General features: G+C 39.2%; 1 protein-coding gene across 5 annotated transcripts; it reads right to left on the minus strand.

Annotated features, from left to right (window-relative positions):
* Positions 1 to 1,654: 1,654 nt before the first annotated feature.
* On the minus strand, positions 1,655 to 26,611 carry SLC39A9 (solute carrier family 39 member 9). 5 transcript variants are annotated; one of them, XR_011141493.1, is made up of 9 exons: positions 26,357 to 26,475; positions 25,860 to 25,977; positions 20,608 to 20,716; positions 14,132 to 14,323; positions 11,495 to 11,563; positions 10,079 to 10,164; positions 7,998 to 8,132; positions 5,927 to 6,443; positions 1,655 to 2,403 (listed from the first exon to the last, which is right to left on the minus strand). XR_011141493.1 is itself a non-coding variant. In XM_068946173.1 (8 exons), the coding sequence occupies exons 2-8, from the start codon at positions 25,953 to 25,955 to the stop codon at positions 6,213 to 6,215; spliced, it is 918 nt and encodes a 305-aa protein (XP_068802274.1). In that variant the 5' UTR covers positions 25,956 to 25,977; positions 26,557 to 26,611; the 3' UTR covers positions 1,655 to 6,212. The 5 variants fall into 5 exon arrangements, 4 of the variants coding, with proteins under 4 accessions (XP_068802274.1, XP_068802272.1, XP_068802273.1 ...); XM_068946173.1 differs by lacking the exon at positions 26,357 to 26,475 and adding an exon at positions 26,557 to 26,611 and having other exon boundaries at positions 1,655 to 6,443; XM_068946171.1 differs by having other exon boundaries at positions 1,655 to 6,443; positions 26,357 to 26,483.
* Positions 26,612 to 26,624: the final 13 nt, after the last annotated feature.

Raw genomic sequence — 26,624 nt, forward strand, 5'->3', positions numbered from 1 at the left:
CTAGAGTTTTATCACCTGAGGCTCAGTGACAGTTTCAGACCGCTTTCTTGCGAACCCTACTCCACTGGGGGGGGGGTCTACCTACTATTCTGAAAAGCATATGCAGTTGTTTCTTTAAGGACCACCTTGTAACCATCTTATGTTGTAGTTAATGCAAGGATCCTGACTCAGATTCACATCCTTGCACTAAATCCTGGCAGCAACCACACAACCTTCTCTTACAAGCCCATAAAAGCATACACACACCAGAACTTAGGTACACTTTGGCGAAAGGCCAGCACTGGCTTTTACAGAGTATTTACTCATTAAATTTATTCTGTTATTTGTGCCCTATGCATGTGTTTTTAAATGTTAACTTTAAGTTTGGTAAATTAACATTTTATCAGTGGCTGCTCTCTTAAAGTTGCATTTTTTTTCCAAATACAGCATAAATTCAATATTTTGTATCAGAAATACAGATATTGCCTTCTTCAAAATCTCAGCACACAATGTGCAACTGACCAAATTTTCTGAGACTCTTCGCATAAAGCCTGCAAACCGTACAAATATAACCTAAAATGTCCTGCAGGAAAAGTAACTGCCCTGTAAGCTTTTACTCAAAGACAACAGAACAGAATCCATTTTCAAAGTTCTGCCTGTATCCCCTGCCTGAGAGCCCTTTGATAAAGATCACTTCTAAAATTTAAAATGATTGTTAGATTTATTTGCAACTATTCTTTGCAGCTCAAAACAATGCCAGAGGCAAGTAAAATCTTCCAAAGAAATTCAGGAGACTGAGGAGACAATTTCTTTCTTCACAGCAAGAGCATAGCCTGCTCTCAGTTACGACAACCACCGCTACCAGCATTAAACAGGAAGCTTATGTAGTTATGGCTTAACAAAGGCTTTAACTTCATTGAATGCTGGAGGAAGAAAGATAGGCTGCTTTCAAGAAAAAAAACTTTGTCAATAGCAAAGGTCGAGAACAAGACATAAGGTGGATCATGTGGTGGTCACAACAAAATCTGAGTTGTGACAAGCTTTCTCCAAAGTAGAGAGACTCACGTTTTTATGTTTAGAGTTACCTTTTAATACCTGCAGGCAGGTGCACGCCCACAAAAGGCTACTTGGTTACAAAGGTTCCAAAATAATGAAGCACCTTAATATTTGCATGTTGCTTTCAGGCAAAGGATAGTGATTTATGTTGGGGCAGGCAAGACGGTTTTCACTCCACCCCGGTGGTCTCTCCATTTCCTTTCGCCCTAACACATCCTCCAGCCTTTTAACAGCAGCCTGGAACAATTTTGAGCTAGTCAGCTCCTAACGATCCTCTAAAAAGGTCTCCGCCTTGTAAGCAAAGGTTAGATTTTTCGTCCGCCAGGAGCGACTGCCCCAAGGCAATGCCAACTCCTAAATACTGTGTGGGAAAGAGAATTGCCAAATCTCTCTCTCAAGCAGAGCTGTCATGTTCCTACTTATACATCGATTTTCCCAACAGTTTCATCCTTCAGATTTCCAAGGGGTGCTCAGACACTATGAAGAGAAGCAGCACAAACACCTATAGAAAAATAAGATGTACCGCCTGCAACAACTGCATCCCGTTCAAAATTGTCACTTCTCTTCGTAGGAGCTGTCAAAACCCCATGCAGTAAATGAGAAGCCAACTCTGAAGCACTGCACCTAGTAAAAATTTAATATAATAAAACAAATCAAAAACTGCAACATTATTTTAACCATTCACAATTGAAATGGAAAAATTATAAGGCAGTCATTCATGGAATGATTTTGTGTACAAATGGTTTGGAAAATAAGATATTAAAATTACAGTTCCATACATGGAGTTAAGTAAACAGCAATGACCATGTAATGTTTTCACCGGAAAGCCAAGGCTGCTGAGATGTAATAAAAAGAAAACAAGAAAACTTTTTTGTTTTTAAATAAGTTTGAGGCGAACAGCAATCTGAAATTCATCATGAACTTTCCCAAATACCACAACCGCGCCACCTGCCCCAGAATATATTTCCTCCTCTTCTTCACAGGTCCCATGCAGCAAAGCAGCACAGAACGAGAAGGGAACAGCAGCACTTATGCCACAGCACCTCCTTGTTATTTTGAACAAAACTGATGCCCCACAGACATTTCAGCTACTGCCAAAAGCTCCTTGAAGACAAACACCAGGCTGTGAACTAGTTTCTGAATAAACATGATCGTTTTCCTGGCTCTCTTGGATAACGTTACCCTTTTACACAATCCACCTAGGAACGGTTCTTTGAAATTCAGAAGTCAACAGTGGGTTTCTGCGTTCACCACCCGGCCATCTGACATTACAAGGAACAATTATCAAAAATTCCTATCTTGGTGCGACAGCTCTGCCATCGTCCCACAAGTTAATGCCAGTTCAGCTTCAGTATCTGTCACCAGGTGCTGAAAAAGAAATATTTCCCTTTTTTACACAAAGAATAATAAGGAAATTAGAATAGTAAGTAAAGTAGCAGAACACACCGGAATCAAGAGAAACACAGTTTTAGGCCAATTCCTACTGCCAATTAAGAAATTAGGAAATGAAAAACCAGCTGAGGCGATTACAGATTTCCTAGTAGGGGGATTTACAGAAGAAAGGGAGAAAAAACTGCCTGGCACTTAGCTAATGTTACCTGCTAGACCTACTGCCACCTACCTCACAGGAAAAAAAACACAGGCAGAGATGGCTATTACAAACAGACAGAGAAAGAGGAATTGGTTTGCACCACCGTCCCCTGGGGAGTAGAAAATGACACCAGATGGCCCTGACTACACGTAGTGCTTGGATTTACTGTGGACAGATGGGGAGTAGATAAAAAGGGAATATGATAAAACGGGATATTTTAACTCCTTAAAACCACATGCTTGAAGAAAAAAATCCTCCACATGGAACTAACAATTTGGAAAGGTTTGGTCACTGAAAATTTTGTATTCTCTTATCACATAACCAAAAGCTTCCTTAGTCACTGCCGTTGCAGCTAAAGAATATAAAATAATCATTCATTCAACACAGATAACAGAGGAAGCCAGAAGAAAATACTGTTGCTACCTCTAAACAGACAGGAAAAAAAAAAAATCCACAGAAGTCTACCACTGAGCTGAGTGCCACAATGAAAACTACAGGTTATTGGACTTCTTTGTGCCAACCTTAAGCTGTCAATGTTTTCATTTAAAATCCTTTGCCTGCTGTTGTAACTTGGCCTCTCAAGCTCATGAATCATTAAATTGAGTATTAGTATTTCTGGTGGCTGTCCCAGAAACTGGAAATATGATCTGAGGGATAGGAGGAAAGAAAGATGACCTCTCAGCAAGGGAACTTGTTAACATGCCGGAGGTAAAGTCAGCAGCGAATAGCTTGGCTGTTGCATCCTCAGTCAATACACACACATCCACAGAAAAAGGTACAATTCAGATACACCAACGCAGGAGCAAAACACATTCAATGGGACCTTATCTCCATACCTCCCTAGCCCTTACAATTGTTTAAGATAAAATGAGGATGGAGTCCCGATGCTAACTTAACCAGGGGAGTGTTTTGGATGGGGGGGAGGAGTGCATGTGCAAAGGATGGATGACAGTTTAAAATATGGCTCTGCTTAAGAAAAAAAAAAAAGAAAAGAGGAACTGAGCATAGTCTTTCCTTACTGGCACTTGTCATCATCTAGCTGAGACTCCAGATCAAGCGTGCTTTACCTAAAGGCTACTGGACTAGTAGTTATGACAGAAACCCCAGGTTCCTCTAGAAAACCAAAAATTAAACCAGCTTCTATACCGCCGGCTGGTGCAAGTCCGCATCACTCATCATGTTCAGATGGTGCTCAGCAACACTCAAGTACCTTCTTCAGACTTGCAAACCTTTTTAGGTAAGCACAGTTACTCTTTGGCTTGGTTTTCAAGAAACTGAACTCATCCTGCAGTGTAAACCATTTCAGGCATAGTAGGAGAAAAAGAAAAATTACTTGACTTGTACAGTCGAGCAGATAACCCACTTGTCTTTAAAAACTGTTCCACAAGATGTAAGCCTTTGCTGCTGCACTAAGATACTTACTGCTTCTACAGCAGACCTTGCAATTCCTGTGGGCAAGACGGTGAGATTAGGAAGGAAGAACATAATCAGGGGGAACGAGGAAGAACACTGACAGCTCTGGAACCTGTATCACTCAACTTTTTAACAGGTCACTTACCAGCTGTATAGGTATATCGTAAAAGCAAATATAACGTGCAGGAGAGGATCTCATCTCTGTCATTATTTATGCAGCAGCTTTTCATAACAGAATTACTTTTGGAAGGCTAGTGTCCAAAATGCTTGTTTAGAGCTCATACACTAATTCTATTTGAAAATAATATCTTGCGAGAGAATATAAGTTCTAATCATTTTGCATTGATTTTAAAATTCACCCATTATGTAGTAAAACACACAAATGAACAAGCAATCCTAGGGATTACTACTAAATTCAATCTTGGGATACATCTGTGTTGTTACAAAGCAAACAGACAGAGCAGTGACTAGTCCAGGAGCCAGGCCAATACCTATTGCTGAACTAGCAGACAAACAGAACAGCGACAAAAACATAAAGAAGTTAAGAGGCACAATGGCCTGTGTAGCACAAGCAATAAATGGCACGAAAAAAAAAAAAAAAGACAAATTCAAATGGAAACAATAAGCACTTCGGGAAACCAACTAGTCAAGCTTTGAAGCTCCATTTCAAACAACAACAAAAATTAAGAACAGATATATATTTGGCAACATTATCCTTAAAAAGTGCAGACAGAGTATAGCTTAAAACAGGCACAGAATTAAAAAGCTTTTTTTTTTCCCTTAAAGAAAGAATCGTGTGTTGAGTGTGTGCACGTCAAGCATTCCTGACTTTTTAATGCACTGAAGTTATTAGAGCATAATATATTTTGCATGAGAGAAAAGGGTGCCTGACAAGAGAAGGCTGTACCTCGGAAAGGAAGGGATGTTTTGTCACCCATCTACAGTGAGAGGCATCAGCAGTTGGCAGTAAGTCCTCCGGCAGATTCGCCAAAACTAATGATCATCAGTTAGAGGTGAATGTAGGATTCCCAAAGGAAAACTGAAATGACTAAGGGGTCTCCTAGAAACCCAACAGTATTTGTTTTGTTTAGAACTGCTTTAGATGCACATTGTACTCTTTCTGCAGCATAAATATTTAACCAAAGATCTTGTTTTGTTAGCCTTAATACTTTTTATTTAATGAAAAATCCCACATACCCCACTGATTTCTGTAGTTCAAATTTTTAAAGATGAGCTAGTAAAATTGTCTGGTCCCTCAACAGCTGTTTACATCCGATTTCTACTCCTCACAGCACAGAACAGCTTGATTTCAAAAGACACTGTGGATTTCTTTCTCAAGGGTAGCAGTAGTGTAATCACAGTACCAAATATCTAATTCCTGCTAACATTTCTGGTGCCTACACTTTATTGACTTTGTGGAAGATCATCTTCCAAGACATTCTGCCTTTTTTAAAGTTATTAACAATTGTATAAACAATCACAACAATATTCTCCTCACTTCTCTCCTTTGTCTTAAATAATGGAATACACTGCAGAAATCATTTGCCCTTCCTTAACCAGCTGAATTATCATTTGCTATATTAATCCTACACATTGTCCAGAGCATTTTTTCCTACCAATGATAGATATTTCTGTCACAACAGCAGCATTGTCCAGAGTGCAGGCCACCTCTACAACACCGTTTGTGACAAACATTACAAACAACAATCACATTGTCAGGACAACATAAAAGCAATGGGGGAGAGCCCCCTACTTTACTAGTAAGAAGACTTTAACCTCCTAAAAGGCAGCCATCCTTCGTTTTTGTTCTCAGCTGTGAAAGCTGAACTGCAGGAAACTTTGGTGATCGCAATTTCATGACGAACCGCTAAGTTCTTCCCCACTCACCTTTCTTAAACTCCATATTCCATCTTCCCTGAGAATAGGGCCAGAAGTAACAATTAAAATAGCAAAGGTCTTCAAAAAAGAAAGTTACATAGAATTAATGTCCGGCTGCCAAAGTACATTTTGCTACACTAAAATCTTTCCCAGTATTCCTCACTTGGCAATCAAGCTTCCCTCTGAACTCCATAAAAGTACATGGGATGGAAGATGGTAAGACAGACAATGATAAAGGGAGCAGCCAACAGTTACTGCTCAGGTCAGATCGAGGAGAACTGTGAACTTTGAGCTTTTAGTGATGGTGTCCAATGGACAAAACTAGAGGAATTAGGCATCCTAAGACTAGGGCTGCCACCTCCAGACGGCTGAGTCCTTTTCCTCCAGTTGATTCAGGTTTGTGGCTGTGAGCAATTCCTCCCACTTCTGGGAGGACATGAACTGTTGCAACATAGAGAAAAGTTCCAGCAGAAAAAAGCATAGCAACTCCGGTGGCATTGACTTCTGAAAGGGCTTCTTTGCTGCTCTGAGAAATGGAAAAAAAAAAAAAAAAGAAAGAGCAAAAATGAGGCCATGCAGAAGTTCTTCAACCAATAATAAAAGTTCTATGAACACCCAGACACAGCAAGATTTCCATTAACACTCATTCTCTCACAGTGACAACAATTTAAAATGTTTAACGTCTTGCACCTTGCAAGTAGCAACTGGCATTATAAAGCTGATGGGGAGGGAGTTTAAAGGATAGATGCCTCTCTTCATATTTAGTTCATTTTACACTTCTAGAAACCCTTACACCAGAGTTTATGTAGAAACATCTGTTTTGACCATCTCACAGCAACAGATAAACCAAAATGTGTTTTAAAAAATATGAAAGTTAGATGGCAAAGCCACAAAATTTAGGAAGGACACTCAGGATTGATGTTTTTTCTTCTTTTAAACAATAAGAGTTCAAATAAGCTGTTAGCCTCTCAACATGTAGTCTCCTGGAGGTCAATGCAAAACCCGCTAGATTTAAGCCCCAAACAGGGGGCTTCATCAATCTCCCACTCATGGGTGATTTTACTTCTTTGGTATACTCTTCAGTGCTATTTCCAGAGAAATTCTATTTCTAGTCCTATATCCTCTGCCCTGGAACTGTATAACCACTGTGGCAGCCTTTATACCTTATCAATTCTGCTCCTTCTGAAGCGCAAAATGCAAAAAGAACTCTCAGCCAGCCTACATCAAGCAAGTGCTTAAACACCCTTCTGATTTCTATTTACAAACCCAACCCTTTCTGCCTTCTCCTATGCTGCAGTATCAGGTGTAAACTCCTTTCCAGCAAGTAAAGGAATTATCCTAGATGACTGACTTAATCTGTCTCTTCCTGCATTAAGTTTCATGAGACTTTTTAGATTCCTTATACACTTCTTAGTGTGGTCACCAGCAAAACCTACAGCAGTTAGAACTACAGAAGCGTGACAGAAAATGCAACAAGAGGCAGAATAATTTAATTTAGACAGAGGATAAGCACATGTCCAGTCACCCATTGTGTAGGCCGCTAGTTGTATAAAGTCAACCCAAAACTATGATGGAGAAGGAGTATGGGAGGCAAAAAGGCCTCTAGCACAGAGGATTCAACCTCTGATACAAGGTGAAAGAGCCTTTTAAGATAAGACAACCAATTCTGGGATGGTGGAAAAAATTAGCAAAGATGTTTTTTCATCTTCATGTTAAACAGCGTGCACACAGCAGACTCAAGCATCTAGTTGTATTTACTTATGTACATTAATATCTGATGTAAAGTTCTCAGGGGAAGAGATAAAAAGGAGAAGAGAGAGGAATCAGTCTTCTGAAATTATGCATAACCCTACAGAGGAGCTGTATCATTGGTTCTGATGGAAAGCAAGGGCTGTTTTTCATGTTTCATACGTACATATTGCTACCATTTTTTATCTACAATTCTTTTTCAAATAGCCCCCTTCCTGCTAAATTCTTAAAATAGTTTGGAATAGTATCTTTAATGAATCCCATAAGATATTTGTTTCCCCAAACCCCACCACTCAGCTACACTTTGAGCAGAACTAAATCACAGACCTACCTTGCTTAGCCCTAAGTATGTCACCATGGACATAACAGGTGCTGCCAACGCAAAGACCAGCAAGTGCTTTCTGATTCGATTCCGTTCCAGCCCAGCATGCATCAGGAAGGAAACAAGGCCAAAGGCAGCTGGTGCCTGCAAAAAAGCAATATTCCCTGATAAAACAATCCCTTCCAAAGTTTTCTGAAATCTGAGATGAAGAGAAAGAAGTTGAAATAAGACTTATTTCTATGAAAAGCACTGAACTGGAAGAGATTATGGTAAAGCACCAGTATGGTGCATTTAACCTAAATCGACAGAAATCCGCAGAACGTCCTACCTCAAGGCGACTACACAGAAGTAACCCATGTTCCAGCTGTCAGTGTACAGATATTTGTACAGTCACTATAAACATTCAACTGTTCCTTCTGGCTTGAATTGTTCCTATAGTCCTGAAGTGCTCCTTAACCCAAATTTATCTTTTTCTTTTTTCATGCTGATACTATGCATCCTTAGACAGCTGGTCCCTTCAGCCAAGGCAGAAAAATTCCACAATTAACATGGAGGGGAAAATAACCCAAAATGAAGACAGGCAGCTGTCAATCTCCAGGTGGACAAAAACTTGAGAGCTCTTTTGATTAGTTTTTCCTCATTCTGCTCCATTTCTGTTCCTACTGGAAATAACTAAACACTTCCTTCTTATCCCTCTGCTAGCATCCAGTTCCTTACAAGGCATTGCTGTCCTTCTACTCACTGAATTTATTACACTTTCGCTTGCACTGACACAGTAGCAGTCCAGCCCCGACAATTTGTGATAAGATATAAGTTAAAATACATTAGAGCTGTTTTCATGCACAGAATCTTTTTAATTAGAGGAAGGAAAGCATGAGTGAGAGGAAAAAGATGAGAAGGACAAAATCATCAATCAAGGTCAAAAGCTGAGAAGCATCAAAAAAGCAACTGGATAGGAAGCAATGCATTTCTCTTAATTTTTTCATGGGATAATTTTTTTTCTTTTAAAAATTGTACAGTTTCACAAGGCAGCTCATTTCAACATTAAGAATAATAAAAGCCAGTTTCTTCACTTGACAATAGCCATAACTTAAGCTTCAGAGCAAGATGTGACATTGACATTGCAATCATTGAAGAGGGTTGTGTCAAGCATCATTTACAGTATGAACAGTTAAAAAAAAAAAAAAAAAAAAAGACAAACTAGATCTGGATTTCCTAACATTCTGGACATGCAATTACATAAGCAAGATTTTGGATGAATGTATGACTAACTACTCTGACAGGCGCATATGCTGCCATAAGTCACATACATAACCGCTCACAAAATATTTAGGAAATATAGCTAACATACATATTTGCAAGAATGTTTTATGGAAAACAAACAAACAAAAAAACAAACTTTCCAACTTCAAGAGTCAGCGTTAGCTTGTTATCACCAGAAAAATGTTTAAAAGCTTTTCTGCAAAAGTGGCATATGACTGATGATGAAACTACTACCAATTTTTTTTTTTTTTACTAATCTGATACTATGAAGGTTCAAAAGATTTAACGCTTGAAATAATAAATCATGGGTCTTCCCCATTTTCTTGGGAACATCACACAGAGGCAAGAACTGCCATCATCAGCATAAAGCTGCTTTTTTCCCTTGAACAAATACACTAGGCTATCCTCCTGGGGTACACCCTGCAAAACTTCTCCAAATACATCTCTTGGAACAGTAAGAATCATTTGATCCTTTTTAATTTGATCATTAGTTTCAGAAAAAGTCAACATGAAGCTGCCTTAAGCATTCCTTAATAAGCTGTTCTTCTCTCCCTACTTTTGGGGGATTTTTCCCAATTACTTCCTCTAACCAAGACAGGCAGTAAGAAGTCCTTCTCATCCTCACCTCATTCAGACTTTACATCCTCCATTTGATATCCAGTCACACATCATTCCAGTGCTCTTTGGCCCTTCAAGTTGTACTACTGTTCTGTTCATTTCAATGATACAACACACTTCCATTACATCACTAAGGGAACTTAGATCTTTAAGAATTTCTATATGCTTTAAGAGACCTTTAAAGAACAGACTTCCGGATCATGACTTACCTTGTGCAACATAATCGCAACAAACACTATTAACTGCACACTAGTCTGGGAAGTAGAAGCTGCTGCACCCAATGCAACACCATCAGCTGAAAAAGGAGTGCAAGTTCATTGATTATTCACCCACATAAATTTCAGCTTTTTTTCAATGGCTGACAGGACCAATCATGTTGATTTGAGAAGTCCTGTTACTCAAAAAGCCATGAACGCCACCAGCCCAATACATCGCTCACTCCCCTTCACTTCTTAAGCCTTGACAACCTCAGAATTTCAAACAACTCTCAGCAGAAGCTGCCTCATTTTCTGTTAAGAACAGAAAAGCAGAACTGAGAATCTATTCAGTACTGACACATCCTGACAAGACATAAATCAGGTAACAAGTTTAGTTAATTTTAGTCTTCTTTATAAAAGTTGCTTCCTACCTAAATTCAAAAGCCATTTTAGATTCTAAACATTAAAGGAGTTTAAATTATTACCTTTTTAAATGAATATCTAAAATACTATTCTTGTACCATTTAACAAAAAGATACTATATCCATGAAATAGGAAATGGTTTATAGGTAAAGGACTAATAGAATCACTTTGTTATTGAAATTACAGCTTTTCATCAAAAACTTACGTCCTACAAAATAACTTTCAACGGGGGAGATTAAAAAGAATCATACTTTTATTATAAACACATATTGAAGAATTACAAAATGAATCTGAGTTGATTGCAATATATGCAATGATTGAGAAAGTTACAAGAGTTAATATAAATGACTTTCACTCAAATGTTTGCACTGAACACCACAAATCTCCTTTATCACAGGATTTAAAAAAAAAAAAAAAAAAAAACGACCACATCTACACAGCTCAACTGTGGGGTTTCGCACTATGTATCAAACATATACTGAAATGTAGCAGCTAAAGCAACCAAAGAAACAGAAGAGATGAACAGGAGAGGGAGACAGTGAGCATCACACAGCAAGTTTTGAGAGAGGAAAATTAGAGGAGGGAAACATTGCATCCAAATAAAATTCCATGGAACATTCACCGAAGTATGTTTTCCCATTAAGTCTTGGGGACGAACCTTAGGGTTTCCCCCCCCCCCCCCCCCGTTTCTCGTTTGTTTTGTTATAAAACAAAAGCCAACAACTTTCTAAACCACCTCTGCATAACCCTTAATTTACCAGTTAAACCATAAAGGGACTCTCTGTACTCTCAAAGCTGTTCAAACCTACAGCCATACTATTAAAGAGATAATTCAAGGTTAATGAAGGTGTGCATTGTAGTATATTTGAACATTAAACATTCCTCATGGCTTTTTTCATGTGTTAATGATAATGGAATTTAAAATGCATGTGTTTCTACAGGCTAAAGACAAGTTGCACAGCAGCAGAAGTCCTTCCCAAGTTCTAACAACAGGTCCCACATTACCTGCAGCATGGACGACTAATCCCAAAGTTGTGGTGATTTTAGAATTGCCCGATCTTGCAGCTTCTGGATCTGAAATGGTCATTAGGAAATTAAGGATTAGAGGGAGCAAATACACAAATTATACCAGAAGAAAATTCATAAAATATCACTGCATGTGTTCTCTAGGCGTGATAAGCAGCTTACTCATTTATATAAAAATTCAAAACCAATTCATCTTTTGCATTTCTGCTTTAGATTTACTACAAAATAGCTCCATGCTTAACACTTCCAAATCACCTTATGTTCCTTCAGCAAAAAGCTGCGGAATCATAGACTATTCTTTGCGATTTACAGGGTCATTGACATAGGCAGCTACAATTCTTCTTCTTAATTTCCTGACAGCAAATTTTGAAGTTCTGTGCTACCAAGGGAAGAAAAGGCTAGAATTGTATGACCAGAATCCAGAGCTGTTCCCAACGGCCGGGATGATTTTGCCTACATAGCCTGACACTGTTTTTTTCCTTCATGGGACAATCTTGAGCAGCCTCTGTTACATTCGTTCTCTGGCAACTCCTAGTAAGCTATATTCTACTTGTTGCCATGAGGACAGTTGCAAAGATTTCCCTCCAACATTACACATCACAGAAAAAGAAATGCAGCCAGTGATACTTTAGATCAAGTGACTTGTCTGCAATTGTTTGATAACTATTCTGACCACATTAGCAAATTAACTCATTACACAGCACAAGAGGATAATATCCACTGCCATACAACCAGCAGTAAAATAGCTGCACAGACTCACCACGATGAATGAGATAGATAAGTCTTGCACAAGAACAGGAACATCTTACTCTTCAACTGATTGATTTCAAACAGTTGAACAGCTATTATCTAATCATACTAGTGTTCAGAAAGCTGACAGTAAGCGCGCTTAAAGCTACTTTAATCAAACAAACCTGCACGGCTGCCAAAAAGTCCTGTTCCTTTCCTCCTGCCCAGGCACCCCTGTAGTCACACAGTTTATCAGATCAGGGAAGTGACCCAGTGAACCGTAATGTTCTCTTTTCAGTCAGATTAGGCTTCCCTTGATTCAGAGGACCATTTGAGTAATTGCAAAGGCTCCTGTTGGATGACCGTGACTGTGCACTCATGTCAAAAAGGAGGAGATCATTCACAAAGAATACATTTTTTCAAGTTCTTCTATTGCATTTCCTTTAAATTTAAATTTATGTCGGACTGCCGAGAACTAGACAAACTCAAAGAGACAGTCTAATCTGACTTCATATCTCCTTTCTAGCCTGTAGAATTTCTAATCTGACTTCATATCTCCTTTCTAGCCTGTAGAATTTTTTTAGTTTAGAGAAAGTAAAAATCTAACCACTTGGAGATAAATACAACTACCACACATTGGTTCAAATGAGGAAAGAGCATTTCTTAAAGATACCTAATAAAAATTACAAAAAACACCACTGCATTTCCTGTGTCAGAGGCACAGGCTGGACAACACTGTACTTAACATCCTATTTTATAGTGTGTACCTCTAACACAGATAAATAAAAACAGCCAATTTTCTGCTATTTGTTCTGATCGGAGACACTGGAAATCATCATAATCTGTACACGGATTCTCATGAAAGTTGATTATCTGAGTGCCCTGCCACCTTACCTGCCAAGGTTTTTTTTTTTTTTTTTTTTTTAAAAAAAAGCTATGCAAACGAGCTAGCCAAGGCTGTGGCTTCACCCACCTTTTCCCAGCAGCGTGAGCACAAACAGCCCCTACACTGGCTTCTCATCCTTCCCACCACACTGATCCTGTACAAGCATTCGTGCAGCTGCACAGTGAACTGCCAAGCATCTGACCAAAACATATATATCCCCCCTTTTCTTGTGTTTTACTTTTCCAACTAGATCAGCTTCCTAGTTTTGGAGGGCCAAATTCCACCATCAGAGAAGACTACATGGGAGAGAATGAGCAGTCAGAGGCAATAACTACCGCTTTTGGTGACAGTGCCTCTTAAATGCATGTCAAAGTACAGTTTGGAGGTGAAGCCACAGGCAAAGGCAGCAAACAAGGACAACTGTGGGCATTACAAGAAGCTTGCAATGAAGTTGAGAAACCTGTGCACTTTGCATGAAGTACTCTGAAGTAGCGAGTCTGTAGCCTTGTGTGAGGCCTAGCCATGCAGTTCCAACAAAAGATCAGAGCCTACATTCAGCTATTGATTCAATTTCTGCATTCTTAGTTAGGACAACTTTTTGTTCTTTGCAAATTTTACCTCAAGGTATAACAATTAAGTAGGAAAAGAACAAAGGAAGATAAGACTAACCTGAATTTTTTTTTTGAAAACCAAAGAAATCCCCTATGGGTGATACTGTAAAACAGACAATAACTCAAGTGTCAAGTCACCCTCCATTCCCACACTGTATGTGCTCTATAGTTATTTCATATTAGCAAAGCAAACTCAGATTCTGCTGGATTCCAGGAGAGATATTCCAGCACAGGCATTTCACATAGACTCTGCTTTATGCTTGTATGCTCCTCTCTTAACAGAAAGTCTTGACATAACTGGTCAAATTACATGCCAAAGGCATTCAGAAAAATTACATCTTGTTAATAAAGACTAATTAGCAAGTCTAATGAAAGTGAATCTTTACTTACCATCTGTAGAGTGCACATGAGAGCTGCCTATCTGGTCCACCAACAGCATGAAGACAAAGCCGAGGACAAGGGAAACACCAATGTAGGCATGCAATCTGGAATGGTCATGGCCATACTCATGCACAACCGGGATTTCTGCTACCTTCTCAGACTCCATCACACGCTGCACCTCACTCGCCGGGTGATGTTTCCCTGTGGCAAGCAAGCAAGCACATAGATTAGGAGGCAGGGGCCTACATAAGGCATGCTTGCTGTTTTTCCTCCTTTGCTGAAAGCGTTCCTCACTCGTTCTTGGACAATACATAAAAGTCATCATGTAAAGTCCTTCTTAGCCCAGTTTCTCAGGGCAGCATGCACTTGCTTGGTTGACCTCTTTTCGTCCACTGTTCCCATACATCTTCAGCAAACAAAACTTCTTTTAAAATATTTCATAGGTTAGTAATACTGATAAACCTCTCTACCTACAATGACTTTTAGAATGTAGAGATGTAATGTAGTTTTACTAACTTTTACGGTTGTCACGTGCCCTACTGTGAACTTTATACTTTTAGTCATGAGCCATCGGAAGCAAAACCCTCACTACACAAAATTTCCAATTTCAACACTCATTGAGTGTATTTCTGAATTTATATGGATTTAAAGAGGAAGAGAAAGGCTTTACTGGAAGGTGCATTTAACATTTCCAGTAGTCTTTCGCCAAATGGCTCCCAAGCAACATCCACAAAATCCTCTAACTTTGCTCATGACCATGGGAAGCTACTGCTTCTGCAATCCAGTCTGACACAAAGGGCAAACAACGTCTGCAAGTACGCAGTTTTTTTAGTACTGCCAAAGACTGGGGAGAGCTGCCTCAGTATATTCATGTGAAAGAGATTTTAAAAAAAAAGAAAAAAAAAAAGCAAAGTTTGGGTAGCTCCCAGCTGATACAAGCACAGAACCTTATCTAAGCTTTCCTTCTCCCAGCAAGATACAGAAATACACTGTTAGAAGAACTTTTATGAGGCACAGACCAGGTAGAAGGAGTTTTGAATTAAGACCCTGACAACGGCCTAGCACACAGCGCACGTTCTACTTCCTGGTTTCACGCACTGTGCTCACTTGAATCTTATGTTCTCTCCATTCCCTTAGGGCCCTGGCAGAGTCAAGATATCAGGCTAGACAGTCCTTCGGCAGATTCAGAACAGATATTTTTATGTTCCTAACCATACAATAAAAATATAACTGTTATAATAAGAAATAACAGTTGTACTTCTATGGTAGCTAAGGCCCTTTATACAGGGTAAGCATTATTTAAGTGTTATCAATGGGAGAACAGACACAGTAAATTTATTTCCCCATCTGATACCCCAAGCTAAGTCAGATGTCTGAGATGCATGCTACACTGAGGCCTGAATGACCATTCAGTGCAAGTTGTCTCCACTCCAGAACAGGGACAACGCTTACAACTATGCTTGGCAGGCTCAATTAATATCCGTAAATCTCTTTAAGGCCTGATGATTAAAAAGCTCTGGGTTTTGTTTTTCTGCTAGACCAAATCGCAATCTTCAACTATAACTATTTTAATAAACTCTCCTTCCTTTCCTCCACATTTAGAGATTATGCTTGGTCACAGAGGCAATCCTTTTGCATTTCCATGGAAACTCTTAAAAGGAATTTGGTTTAAAATATGAAAATAAAAAAGGGGATACCGTTTTGCAAAGCTCCAATGCCCTGCAGAACATATGCATTACAGTCCAGTATAAGAAAGCAGCTGCCACGTTAGTTGCTACCCCCTCACAAACCACCATTTAGCAGTGTAACACGATCTGTAAACACAAGGAAGGCTCTGTCTTGTTCAAATGCTTACCCAAAAACTACGCTTTTTCTTTTCTTAAGATCTGACTTAGCTAAGTGCTAACAGTCTCTTGAGATCCGTGATCACCATAAAAGACATCTGGCCATCCCTGGCAAGGCAAGGATGTCTCAACATTTCTCCTGCTTGAACAGATCTCTCAACACATCACTTGGGGAAGCAGGGAAAGGGGTCACATCATGCACAGGCATTCAGTCATGCCTCGTGCAGAGTGTTTTGGGTTTTTTTTTTGTTTCTGTATAGTGTCGTTGTTTGGAGTGTCTTTGTTTTTTGTTTTCTGTTTTTTTAAAGAGGAAGCCATTCGGTTTACTGGTATTTTTCGTCTTGTCCTACGCCTACCTCTCTGCTGCCTTTACTCAATCCACACAATCTTATCACTTCTTATGTGTTAACCACTTGTTCCTGTCTATCCCTTTCACACTCTTCTAAGTTTGAAATAGTATCCTTGATCTCGTCTACCAGCTGAACGGCTGGTTTTTAACATCTTTTCTGAAAAATGCTTTTCCAAAAGGACTTGAAACAATAACACACACAAACGCCTGCTTCATTTAACTTTGTATTTCTTGCATAGAACAGCAATACTTTGATTACAGTACTAAACAGAACAGCATTGATCATCCACGGAAAATTCTTAAAAATTTTTACTAGAACAACATTACTGATTTTAGTGCTATTTTAAATCACAGTATTTAACTGTAAGATGACTAAAAGGACTAGTAAACATTAAAAAATAGTAGGATATCAATCATGTTGTTTCTTTGGTCAGACCGCAAGGAACATTTCCTCAATAGCAGAACATTTTTCCCGTATCAATATCTCAATACTGGAAAGTTGTTTGACTTCAGAACAGCTTATCTGTTCTGCCCAAATCAAGGTAAGGCCAATCATGTCTGAATTTATTACTATAGTCATTACAATTCAGCACTAAAGATATTTCTCTTCTGTTTCATCCTTGTATCTGGAGTTAACCTTAAAAATACACACTTTCGCTCAGCTTACCATTTTTTTTAAGGTAACTTTTACACATTTTACCCTTTGAAAACTACAAGAACAGAAATCAACAACAACAACAACAAAACAAAACCAAAGGAGAGAACAGTACATGTTAGGGCTTTCCTAACTTCTGTGGTTTAAGCGACAAATGTAAAACTTTAATTTTGGAGGGGCTTTTTGGTTGACAATTATTCTTCAAAAGTTTTAGATATTAACATCAAAAATTTGACTTACTCTAGCAAAGTCTTACTGCATGACATCTTCTTGGATTTGATACCATCATACCATCCCACTGCTATAAATAAAACATTAGAATAGGCTTGGCAGCCTCAGTGAGATTTCACAAATATATCTTTACTGAATTAGATTAATCAACATATAACTTCAGATCATACAATACTGTTAACATTCCTCTGATTGTTTCAAGTCACAAAACACTGTGGGTAATCTGGGGCATCTTTTTGACAGTAGTTACCCAGTTTCACCCATTAAAGCAAAGAAATGAAGTCACCAAAGGAAGTTTACTTCCTGGTAATAGTCAAATCAAGGTTTCACTATGTAGATACATACTTCGATTTATGATCAAATAATAATCTGAATCATGATATGCTATTTGCTCTCATTGCAATCGACAAAGTCAAAAATCAAAAGTTACTTATCCTGTGGCCTGTCATTTATTATTCAATGACGATTTGATTATTTTATATATTTGCAGATTTGGCTCGCATATATTGCGGATATCATTGCATAAAGGTTTCTACTCTAATCACTTAAATGAAAATCAAAGACTCTCCGGCCACAGTGCCCTTGTTTTTCCAAAAATGGAAGGTGCGGAACTTTCAGTAAATTGTTTCCTGCTCTATTTTGGTAAATTAGACTTCTTGAAAGCAAACAAAGATTTTATTTTAAGATGTAGGTAAAATCCTAAAATACACAAGAACCTTGTTAATATAGCTATCATGAAGACAAAATGAAGTCATTGCAAACTGATGTATACAGTACTGTAGCAACATCCTCTTACAATCAGTCACTTTAGTACACCCCCATAAGATAGCAAAAGTAAAATACAGAAGTAATAGTACATGACTTGACTTTTTAATCAATGCTAAACCTATTCTGATTACCAGCAACCAACCTCAGAGTAAAATCACACTTAGAACTGGGCAAACATAGGACCTGTATATAACAAATATAATTACATTCAGGGCTAAGCCTCAGTGTCTCTTTAGATAACTTTCTAGATGTAGTTTACATGAATTGGTTGCAAGTATACCAAAAGCTCGGTGAAGTTCTGAGCCTTAAGTTTACCTTTGAATACCCTACTTCTGCCAGAAAGACATTCAAATAATTTTTGTAGTTAAATCTATAATAGCTGTGAATTCCACCTCTCTGCAATATAAAAAGTCTAGTTCTCTCAATTCTTCAACAGAGAAAGACAACAACTTAGGATTTGATTGGCAAGTGCAATGTGCTAGAGGAAATTAAACTTCAGGTAGGATACCAGAAAACTAAATTACCTGAAAGAGATGATTTCCAATTTTACTTAAACCTTTCTTTATAGACAGACTGGCTTTAACAGACAGACTGTCTGTACTAACAGACAGGAGACTGTTAGTTAGGAAACAAGTCTGAAGTCACTCTCAGAACAAATTATGTTTTCCTAGGTACCTATATCTGACTTTACTGCTGTAGTAATGGGAAGTATCCTTTTCTCCAAACATATACACTATATAACTTATAGCTTTATTGTTCTAAAGCTGGATGTAGATGTGATACACGAACAGTACACTGCGTTTAGTGAAAAAATACACAGTAATTGTGTTTACTCTGCTAGCCATATCATTAGAAGAAAAGTTAGTCTACTTAGAACTAAAATGAAATGAAAAGCAAACCTGCAACTACAGCTCATTAGAGAGATCCTACGCTGCAGTGCACAAATTACAATATAGTACAAAAGCATAATCAGAGGTTCTTTCACTTCTTAATCATGGATGATTTTATATATTATCTTCTGTTTACTCTAAATGTAGCGAGAACAACATATAAAATCAGTGGAAAGTACAGCAGGCTGAAATAAACCCTAGTACTAAAAAGAAATTGTATTTCATTTTATAAATAAAAATATATTTTTATGTATATAAAGAAAAGGGTGTAGAAACAAGAAAAAATAGCCAATCAGGAACAACTTAGAGGATTATGATTCTCCATCAAAGATTAGAAACAATGGTACATCAGACACATCTGCAAAGTTCTCTACAGCCTCAACTTTATAGGTCTTTCTCCTGAAACTAATAAGTTGTTGCTGTCCACCTTCAGATAAATTTCTGATTTTAAGCATACTCAAGAATTTTACATATGCAGTGGTAACGTAATAGCGCAAACAATTAAAGTGCACTCCAACCAACACAGGCAAAGAGCCCAGACTACTAAAAATAAGGGCGTAACCTCATGAACTGAGGTTTTCCAAGACTTCTGGGTATAAGATGTGCCCCATGCTGATGTCCCTACAGGACACGTAATCTCCATTAGCTTTAAGCTATTCATTAGAGGCGAAGTTATCTGAAAGACTGGTGGCAGCAGACTAGAGCTGGATAAGTAAAGGTGGCACCTCACACGCGTAGCTGGCATCTACATGTGATGGACACTGCCACTCAAAACAGGAGTGCCTCCTACTCTGTGAATTAGCCCTATGCAACCACAATTTTCAGCCAACTGTATTAACAAAACTTAATTACAACTTCAGTCCATTTTAAACTGAGATTGCACAGCTGCCTGAAGCCGTCCGACTGCTGGCTGCTACAGTTTCACCTTCCCCACCCATCACCAGTCACGTATTCCCACCCCTTTTTTTGCACCAGTACTCATCGGTCTCTTTACTCAGCTATTTCAATATATTAAGCAGCAGAAAATTAAAGCCAAGGAGAAAAAATAAGAACCTGGGCTGCTACAGAACCACTTGAATAGCTGAGAACTGGCGTTTCAAGAAGCAATTCAGGAAGATAGTCATCTCTGCCTTGGGCCACCAAGACCTATCAGAAGAGCCAAAAGATTGCTGTGGGCAGTAACAGCAATCATCCAGTGTTCATTCTCTGCAGCTGTAAGAAACTAACTATGCTTCAACAAGTCCTTCAGTTTCAAAGGAGGAATCTCAAATAAGGGAAGTACACATAGATCTATAGAACACTTCCAGTTATTGCTGTAACCAGAAGTGATCTAAACCACAGAAAGCAACAGCAAATAACCCACAAGATCATTCTCTCCCAAAGGCATCGTTATGTCTCTTGCTTGAAGTTCCAGTGAGAGTTAAACTTTTAACTCTCCTCAGAACACTACACGTGACCAGGCATAAAAGTCTTTGAACAGTACAGCACACTGGACCTGCAAATGACTATATCACTCAGGAATAGTAAGCTGCTCCACTGACCACATTTCTTTGTTAAATTGCCATTAACTTACAGTAGCGTGCTTATGAAAGCTTCGTGATTTTATGCTGGCTTTCCACCATGCTGCTGTGACCCCTCACCACCCCATCTCATGCTGAATGACCTAGAAACACACCCTAGTATATCATCACACCATAGCCTACGTCATCGTGAACAAGAGCATCTACAGACATGGTTTTGGTTCTTACCCTCCAAAATGTCTTCGTAAAGTGCATGTACTCCTTCCGGCACAATGACAGCCAAGGCAGTTCCACACAGCAGCCCAGCACCCAAAACAGTCACCAACTTTAACCTTTCCTGCAAGCAAGCACAAAATAAGTATCATCTTTAGGAATGAAAAATCCCTCTCTACTCTTCCTCATCACTAGACCTTAAATGCAGGGCGGGGGGGGGGCAGTAATCCACAATACCTCTGCATAATTTTTATTCAAGAGCCCCAGTTTAAGTATCTCGTATGTCTAATGATTAAATTTCTAACATGAACATATTCACAGCATCTGAGGCAAACAATCGAAGTAGAAAATGAAGGTTCGAAATGAATTGTTTGATTGTTACCATCAGACAAGAAATGATAAGTGGCACACTTAAAAATAGCATGGATTGTTATACCTGCCACTAATGATTTTGGGGGGCTAATTCACTCTCTAGTGCTCCAACTGCAAGGCCTACAGAGCTGAAGAAGGATTGAGAGCGTCTGAATTTTAGAGCATGTTTTTAATTCTACATTTTATCCCCCTTCTGGGTTTGTGATCAAATAAATCCTTCCCACTAGGAATCATACATAAACATGCCAGTTTCCTAAAAGTTCTGCTAGGCATGGTACAGCAGAAGAGAAATTGCCTGCTCCCCCAAAACGCCCATCTATACAACCAAGGAATATACAGGAAAGATAAATGAAAAAAATACAGAAACACAAGAGAACCAATAACAAAAACACATCTATAATACGTTGGCTGAGTATGAGCTGAAACTGCTAAGTCACCTATATGTATCGAATATAGAGAAAGGCTAAGAAAGAAGTTCAGGACTGCAGGGACAAAGGAAAGATTCCAGAGAAAAAAATGCAAGAGGAATGCTACTTTCACCTAAAGGCTTGGAGACACGTGAGAAAGGAAGTTAAGTTATTAAGACTGTTACTGTCACATGATAGATGAACTACCTTTCAGTCTTCACGGAACATACAACCTGTGTGCAAAAGCTTGCCCTTAGAACTGCCATAATTTAATGGCATTTTACTTATCATGAAAGAACAGGTTTAACTTAAAAACATAAAATTGTGAATAATAATAAGAAAAACTTTAAGAGTAACTTTTTTTTTTTAACTTGAAAGTTCTGATAATGTGCTCCATGTATTCAAAAACAGTCAGATGCGTAAGTTGCCCACTGAATGTGTAGAACTGCAATATGCACCATAATATTTTCAAAATGACGGGTAGCTACAAAATATGACAGACAGGACTGAGTCCCAAAAATAGGTTCAAAATCAGAATTATATAAATCATTTAAAGAGCTTCTTTATCACATTTTAGGGCAATACAAACAGATATTCCACTCTAGGTAGTTACAGATCATGGCACTCCCTTTTCCGCTCTGCAAACATAGCTAAAACTGAAATCTACTGTAAAATCTAAGCATTGCAAATTGGTAATTAAAACTTAAAGAATATTATGTAAACCTAGTATTTTTACAGTGTAATCTAGAAATATTCCAGGAAAATCAAGTTTCCGCAACAAGCTTAAACAACAACAAAAGTAGGTAAGGATTTTGTAAGCAGTTGCTACTAATAGTAAGGACCGCCTTTCTAGAAAGATTCTAAGATTTTGTCTAACTCTGGACAAAAAGCCTAGAAAGAGATCAGTACTCCCTCGACTGCAGTACCTCTTGACTAAATTTTATTTTTCCTAAGAAAGAACAATTTACTATTAACTTTTGTTTGCTTGTGACTAGAACACTGACAGGCTAAAGTCAAAGTCATGCACTGAAAATGCCGTAACATTAACATCTAATGGTACCTAAAATACATCAACTTGCTTCATATGACAAGTTTCTCTCCTATCCAGAGGATCATTTCTGTAATAGCCATTAGCACAACACACATAGTAACTAGTGATGTTCAGATCTTGATGTCAACTGTGTATCACGTACTTTGTGGCAGAACCATCATCATCTTGAATGCACAATCAGATGTCTGCGCACTGCCCAAATACCAGAGTTAACTACTGAGGACCTGGAGATGGAGTGCAGTGTTGGAGTAACAAGAAACCGCTCATAGCATATCCTTATTATGCTCCCCCTGCTTCTCCTCATGCATTGTAATGATGCAAGTTCAATAAATCTCAACGAAATAGATGAGCCTCGTATAGAAGAAACACAGGCTCTGGAGGGACTTACAACTAGCTTTCTAAATGCATGCCAGACATGACCATAATGAAATGTTTACAGCTTTACTGGGGAAAATTCAAGGGGTAATATGCAGGAGATGAAAATACTTGTAAAGTTTCCACCAACACACACTGTACAGTCACATGACAAATACACTTGATAGGTTGTTATACAGTGGGAATCTATATAAATAGCTGATCTTCCACACTGACTGTTTTTAAAGTAGTTTTGCCAAAATATGACCTCTCAAAAGCTCAATAAGATGATGTTTATACTGCAACACTATAATCTCTCATTTTACATAATATATATGCACACACACACACACACAGCCAAAAACAAAATGTCACAAGTAATATTGTTTTATTATGACTGCAAATACAGAGTACTGCGTGCATTAATTTGGACATCTGCGATTTTTAAAAATGCATGAAAACAACACACGTTAACAAATTACTATTTCAAGAAAAAACACCATGCTTCTAGATGATTAATACAGACATCTAATAATTGCAGTCCGCCCAGATGGGTGAAAGTCTTCTAGTTTTGTCCAAGAAGCTGCATCTTTTAAAAACAAACCATTTAGTCACCAAAACACTTATGAGTCTCATGAAAAACAACAACAGAGTAAGTTGTGTTAAAACCTCACAGGAAAACATCTTAAATTTCTGTTCCAAAAAAAACCCCCAAACTCCCAAATTAGCAAGCTGTTCCACAGCTCAGCGTTTCTCCAAGAGTGATGTCAGTTTCTTGCTTTAAATCTGTGTAGCATTGAAACTCTGACAACAACCAGCAAAAACTTTCACCTACTTTCAGTAGCAAACAGTCCCACTTCAGTCAACACTGTGTTAGACACTCAAAGGATCCAAACTTCCAGAACTTGATTTTTTTTTTTTTGGCTTTTGAGCTACAACTTAAGAGATAGCCTCAAGAAAAGGCACAGTCTGGTTTCTGGCCCAAGCCTAGCCTAATAGAGTGTTAGGCTATACTACAAATCAGGACTAAGCTAAATGGGTTCATATCCGCATAAACAAACAAAGTGAAGCTCTGCCCAGTCTAGCTTTTTACCACAGATATTTCATTCTCCCTGGCTGTGCTGGAGTTTCATACTTTTAAGAAAATTCAAATCTAACTCAAAGGACAGAAAACAAGACAGAAATAATAACATAAAGAATAGGTTCCACAGCAAAAAAAGTCTTCTGAAGAAATGCATTAACATTAGCAAATAATTTTTTCTCCAGCATCCGGGGTGTATCATGTAAAGCATTCATTTTTATTTCCTATTTCGACCCTTACAAGGCATTTTTTCCTCATTGAGGCTATAAAATGTTTTGCAAACCAGAGAACGTGTAGTCCAAATAGTTCATCTTAGTTTAAAACGTTCCATGCTGCAAATGCTCAGTCAATTATTTAAACAATTCTAACTTTTAATTAGATACTTCCAGGATTAGGTAGTATTTGCACAAAAAACATCTGCAAAGAGGTTCAGCTCCTCTTTTAAATGAACACAACATATGAGTGCTTTAAAAAACTATTTAAGTCGAGTACAAAACTGAGTCAAGAAATTCTGAGAGTTTAAGATACCACAATAAACTTACTTTACAAACTGTGCACACATTTACAAACACTGCAAACATAACAGCAGGCTGGTAAGTATTTGATTACTGTTTATGCAGAGCACTACATTTTTGGTTCTACAAAACTTTTATAACAGATTTCTATCCAAAGCAGTCAGAAGCCCCTAGCGATTTAGGAGTCCCCTGATCCAACTGTACAGACATGTATAAACTGTATAAACAATTCAACGTCATCGCCAAAGAACTTATAACCAAACATAAAGAGACAATAGGTGACTTGCAAGCACACTCCTGAGGAAATTTAAAAAAAAAAAAAAACTTGAGACAATATTTAACATGCTAGGTAGTGGTCTCAGCAAATTTGCAAGAAAGTCCTTTCTAGGCTTCAGAGTAAAAGTGAGTTTTAAAAAGGGAGAAGAAGGTAGCAACAGCCTTGATGACGTTTAAGAGAAGGTCCATCAAAGCATTAGATGAAGCACTGCTAATGCAGTCAACCTAATTTTTATGTAAAGATCTCAGGATATATTCTCATGTTTCAAATCATTCAGTTGAATTTTGCTGTAATGAAAAGAACTACACTTCTTCCCACGCTGTTCACAATCTACTGCTCCCCAAAGCCTCCACCGCACTAGTTATCATGAGACTAAAGGATAAGTTCGAGGTCTGATGTGATGGGGAAACAGGTAACATTTCTTTTCCATCACCTCCCTTTCCAAGAACAGCACTGTATCCAGTAGAAATGAGAAACCAGGCTCTTACCACTTCATAATGACTGAACTTTCACTACACTACACCTTATTGCAACAATCAACATTTCAAAAAAATAAAAGCCGACAGGCCTCAGAGAATATTATGAGACTTCCAGAGACTGTAACAACAGCCTCCTTCTCTTTTAACAATATCTTTTTTATCCTAGATATTTTTCAAAAAGAATACTTTGAGTTGTCAATAATATTAAAATGACTTGAAATTTTTCTTGTAATCATCAAAGAGCTAGATATTACCTCATATTAAGTATGAGCAAAACAGTTAACCAAAACCAATTTTCTGAGAACATTTTCAGAACTGGTTTAGAAGCCCTGACTCAAACAGTCCACGGACACGTAACAAAAGTTAGTCTGACTTCAGAAGCTTCCGACACAAACTCCTTACAAGAATAACAATGCCCAGCTACTCTCCTGTTCTTCAACCATATGCTGAGGCTTCCCTGTACCTGCAGCGGAGAGACCTGCATAAATTTTGATACATTTAAGTAATTTTACATTCGATTTTGAATAAACATTATTTCATGCTGTGATTTTCAGTGAAGGTTAACATCCACTCGTGTTTTCCTTAGAAATCTTTTTTAAGTTAGAAGAGCACCTACAAAAGCATAGCCACAGTTGAAACGGGACAGCATTGATACCTCGTGGTAGATTTTGCATCTAATTCCTGCTATTCTTCCGTAGCAACCAACGAGTAGTTTGGTGAAGCTGTCTTACCTCTGAAAAATTAACTGCCAGAGGGATAATCCCTGCCACATAACAGGCAACCAGCATGGCCAGAGACAGCAGGCAGATGGAGTGGAAATCATCCATTTCGCTGCTTTCTGTCCAGTCCCTTAAAGTGAAATTCAACAGCAACTTTTCCACCTCGCCCCGCACGCCTTAACCCGTGCAGACACCGAGGTCCCAGGAAAGGCCTTCAGCCATGTCTGTCCTGCCCGGCGGCGCCGGTCGGCTCAGCCCCCAGCAGCGGCCCCCTCCGGGCCAGGGGTGCAGCAGCCCCGGCTCTGCCCGCCGCGGCCGACGACGGCCGGGGAGAAGGGGCGGCCCAGCCCGGGCCGGGGCGGGCGCAGCCCTCCCCTGAGGCGGCTGGACCCTGCCCTGCGCCCCGGGGTGGGGGGACCGCCGGGCCCTGACGCTGCTCGGCACAGCGGGCCGGGGCCGCGGGGAAGGGAAGGGGAAGGGCCGGGCCGGGAGGGAACCGGAGGCCGCACCAGTCCGCGGGCTCCCTGCGCCCACCAGACCCCGCCGCCACCTCGGAGGCCAACTGCCACCTCCACGACACAGCACTTCCTCTTCCGGGGCGCACCCGTCGCATCACCCCGCGCGCTTCCCGCCTTCAAGATGGCGGGCGAGGCAGCGGCCGCCCTGCCGCCCGCGCGAGCCGAGGCGGGAAAGCGCGCGGCTCCCTCACCAAAGATGGCGGCGCGGCGTAGCTCTCCCTCAGCTATTCCCACAAGCCCCCCCCCTCCCCCCCACTTC

Source organism: Struthio camelus, chromosome 5, assembly GCF_040807025.1.
Source record: "Struthio camelus isolate bStrCam1 chromosome 5, bStrCam1.hap1, whole genome shotgun sequence".
Taxonomy (NCBI): domain Eukaryota; kingdom Metazoa; phylum Chordata; class Aves; order Struthioniformes; family Struthionidae; genus Struthio; species Struthio camelus.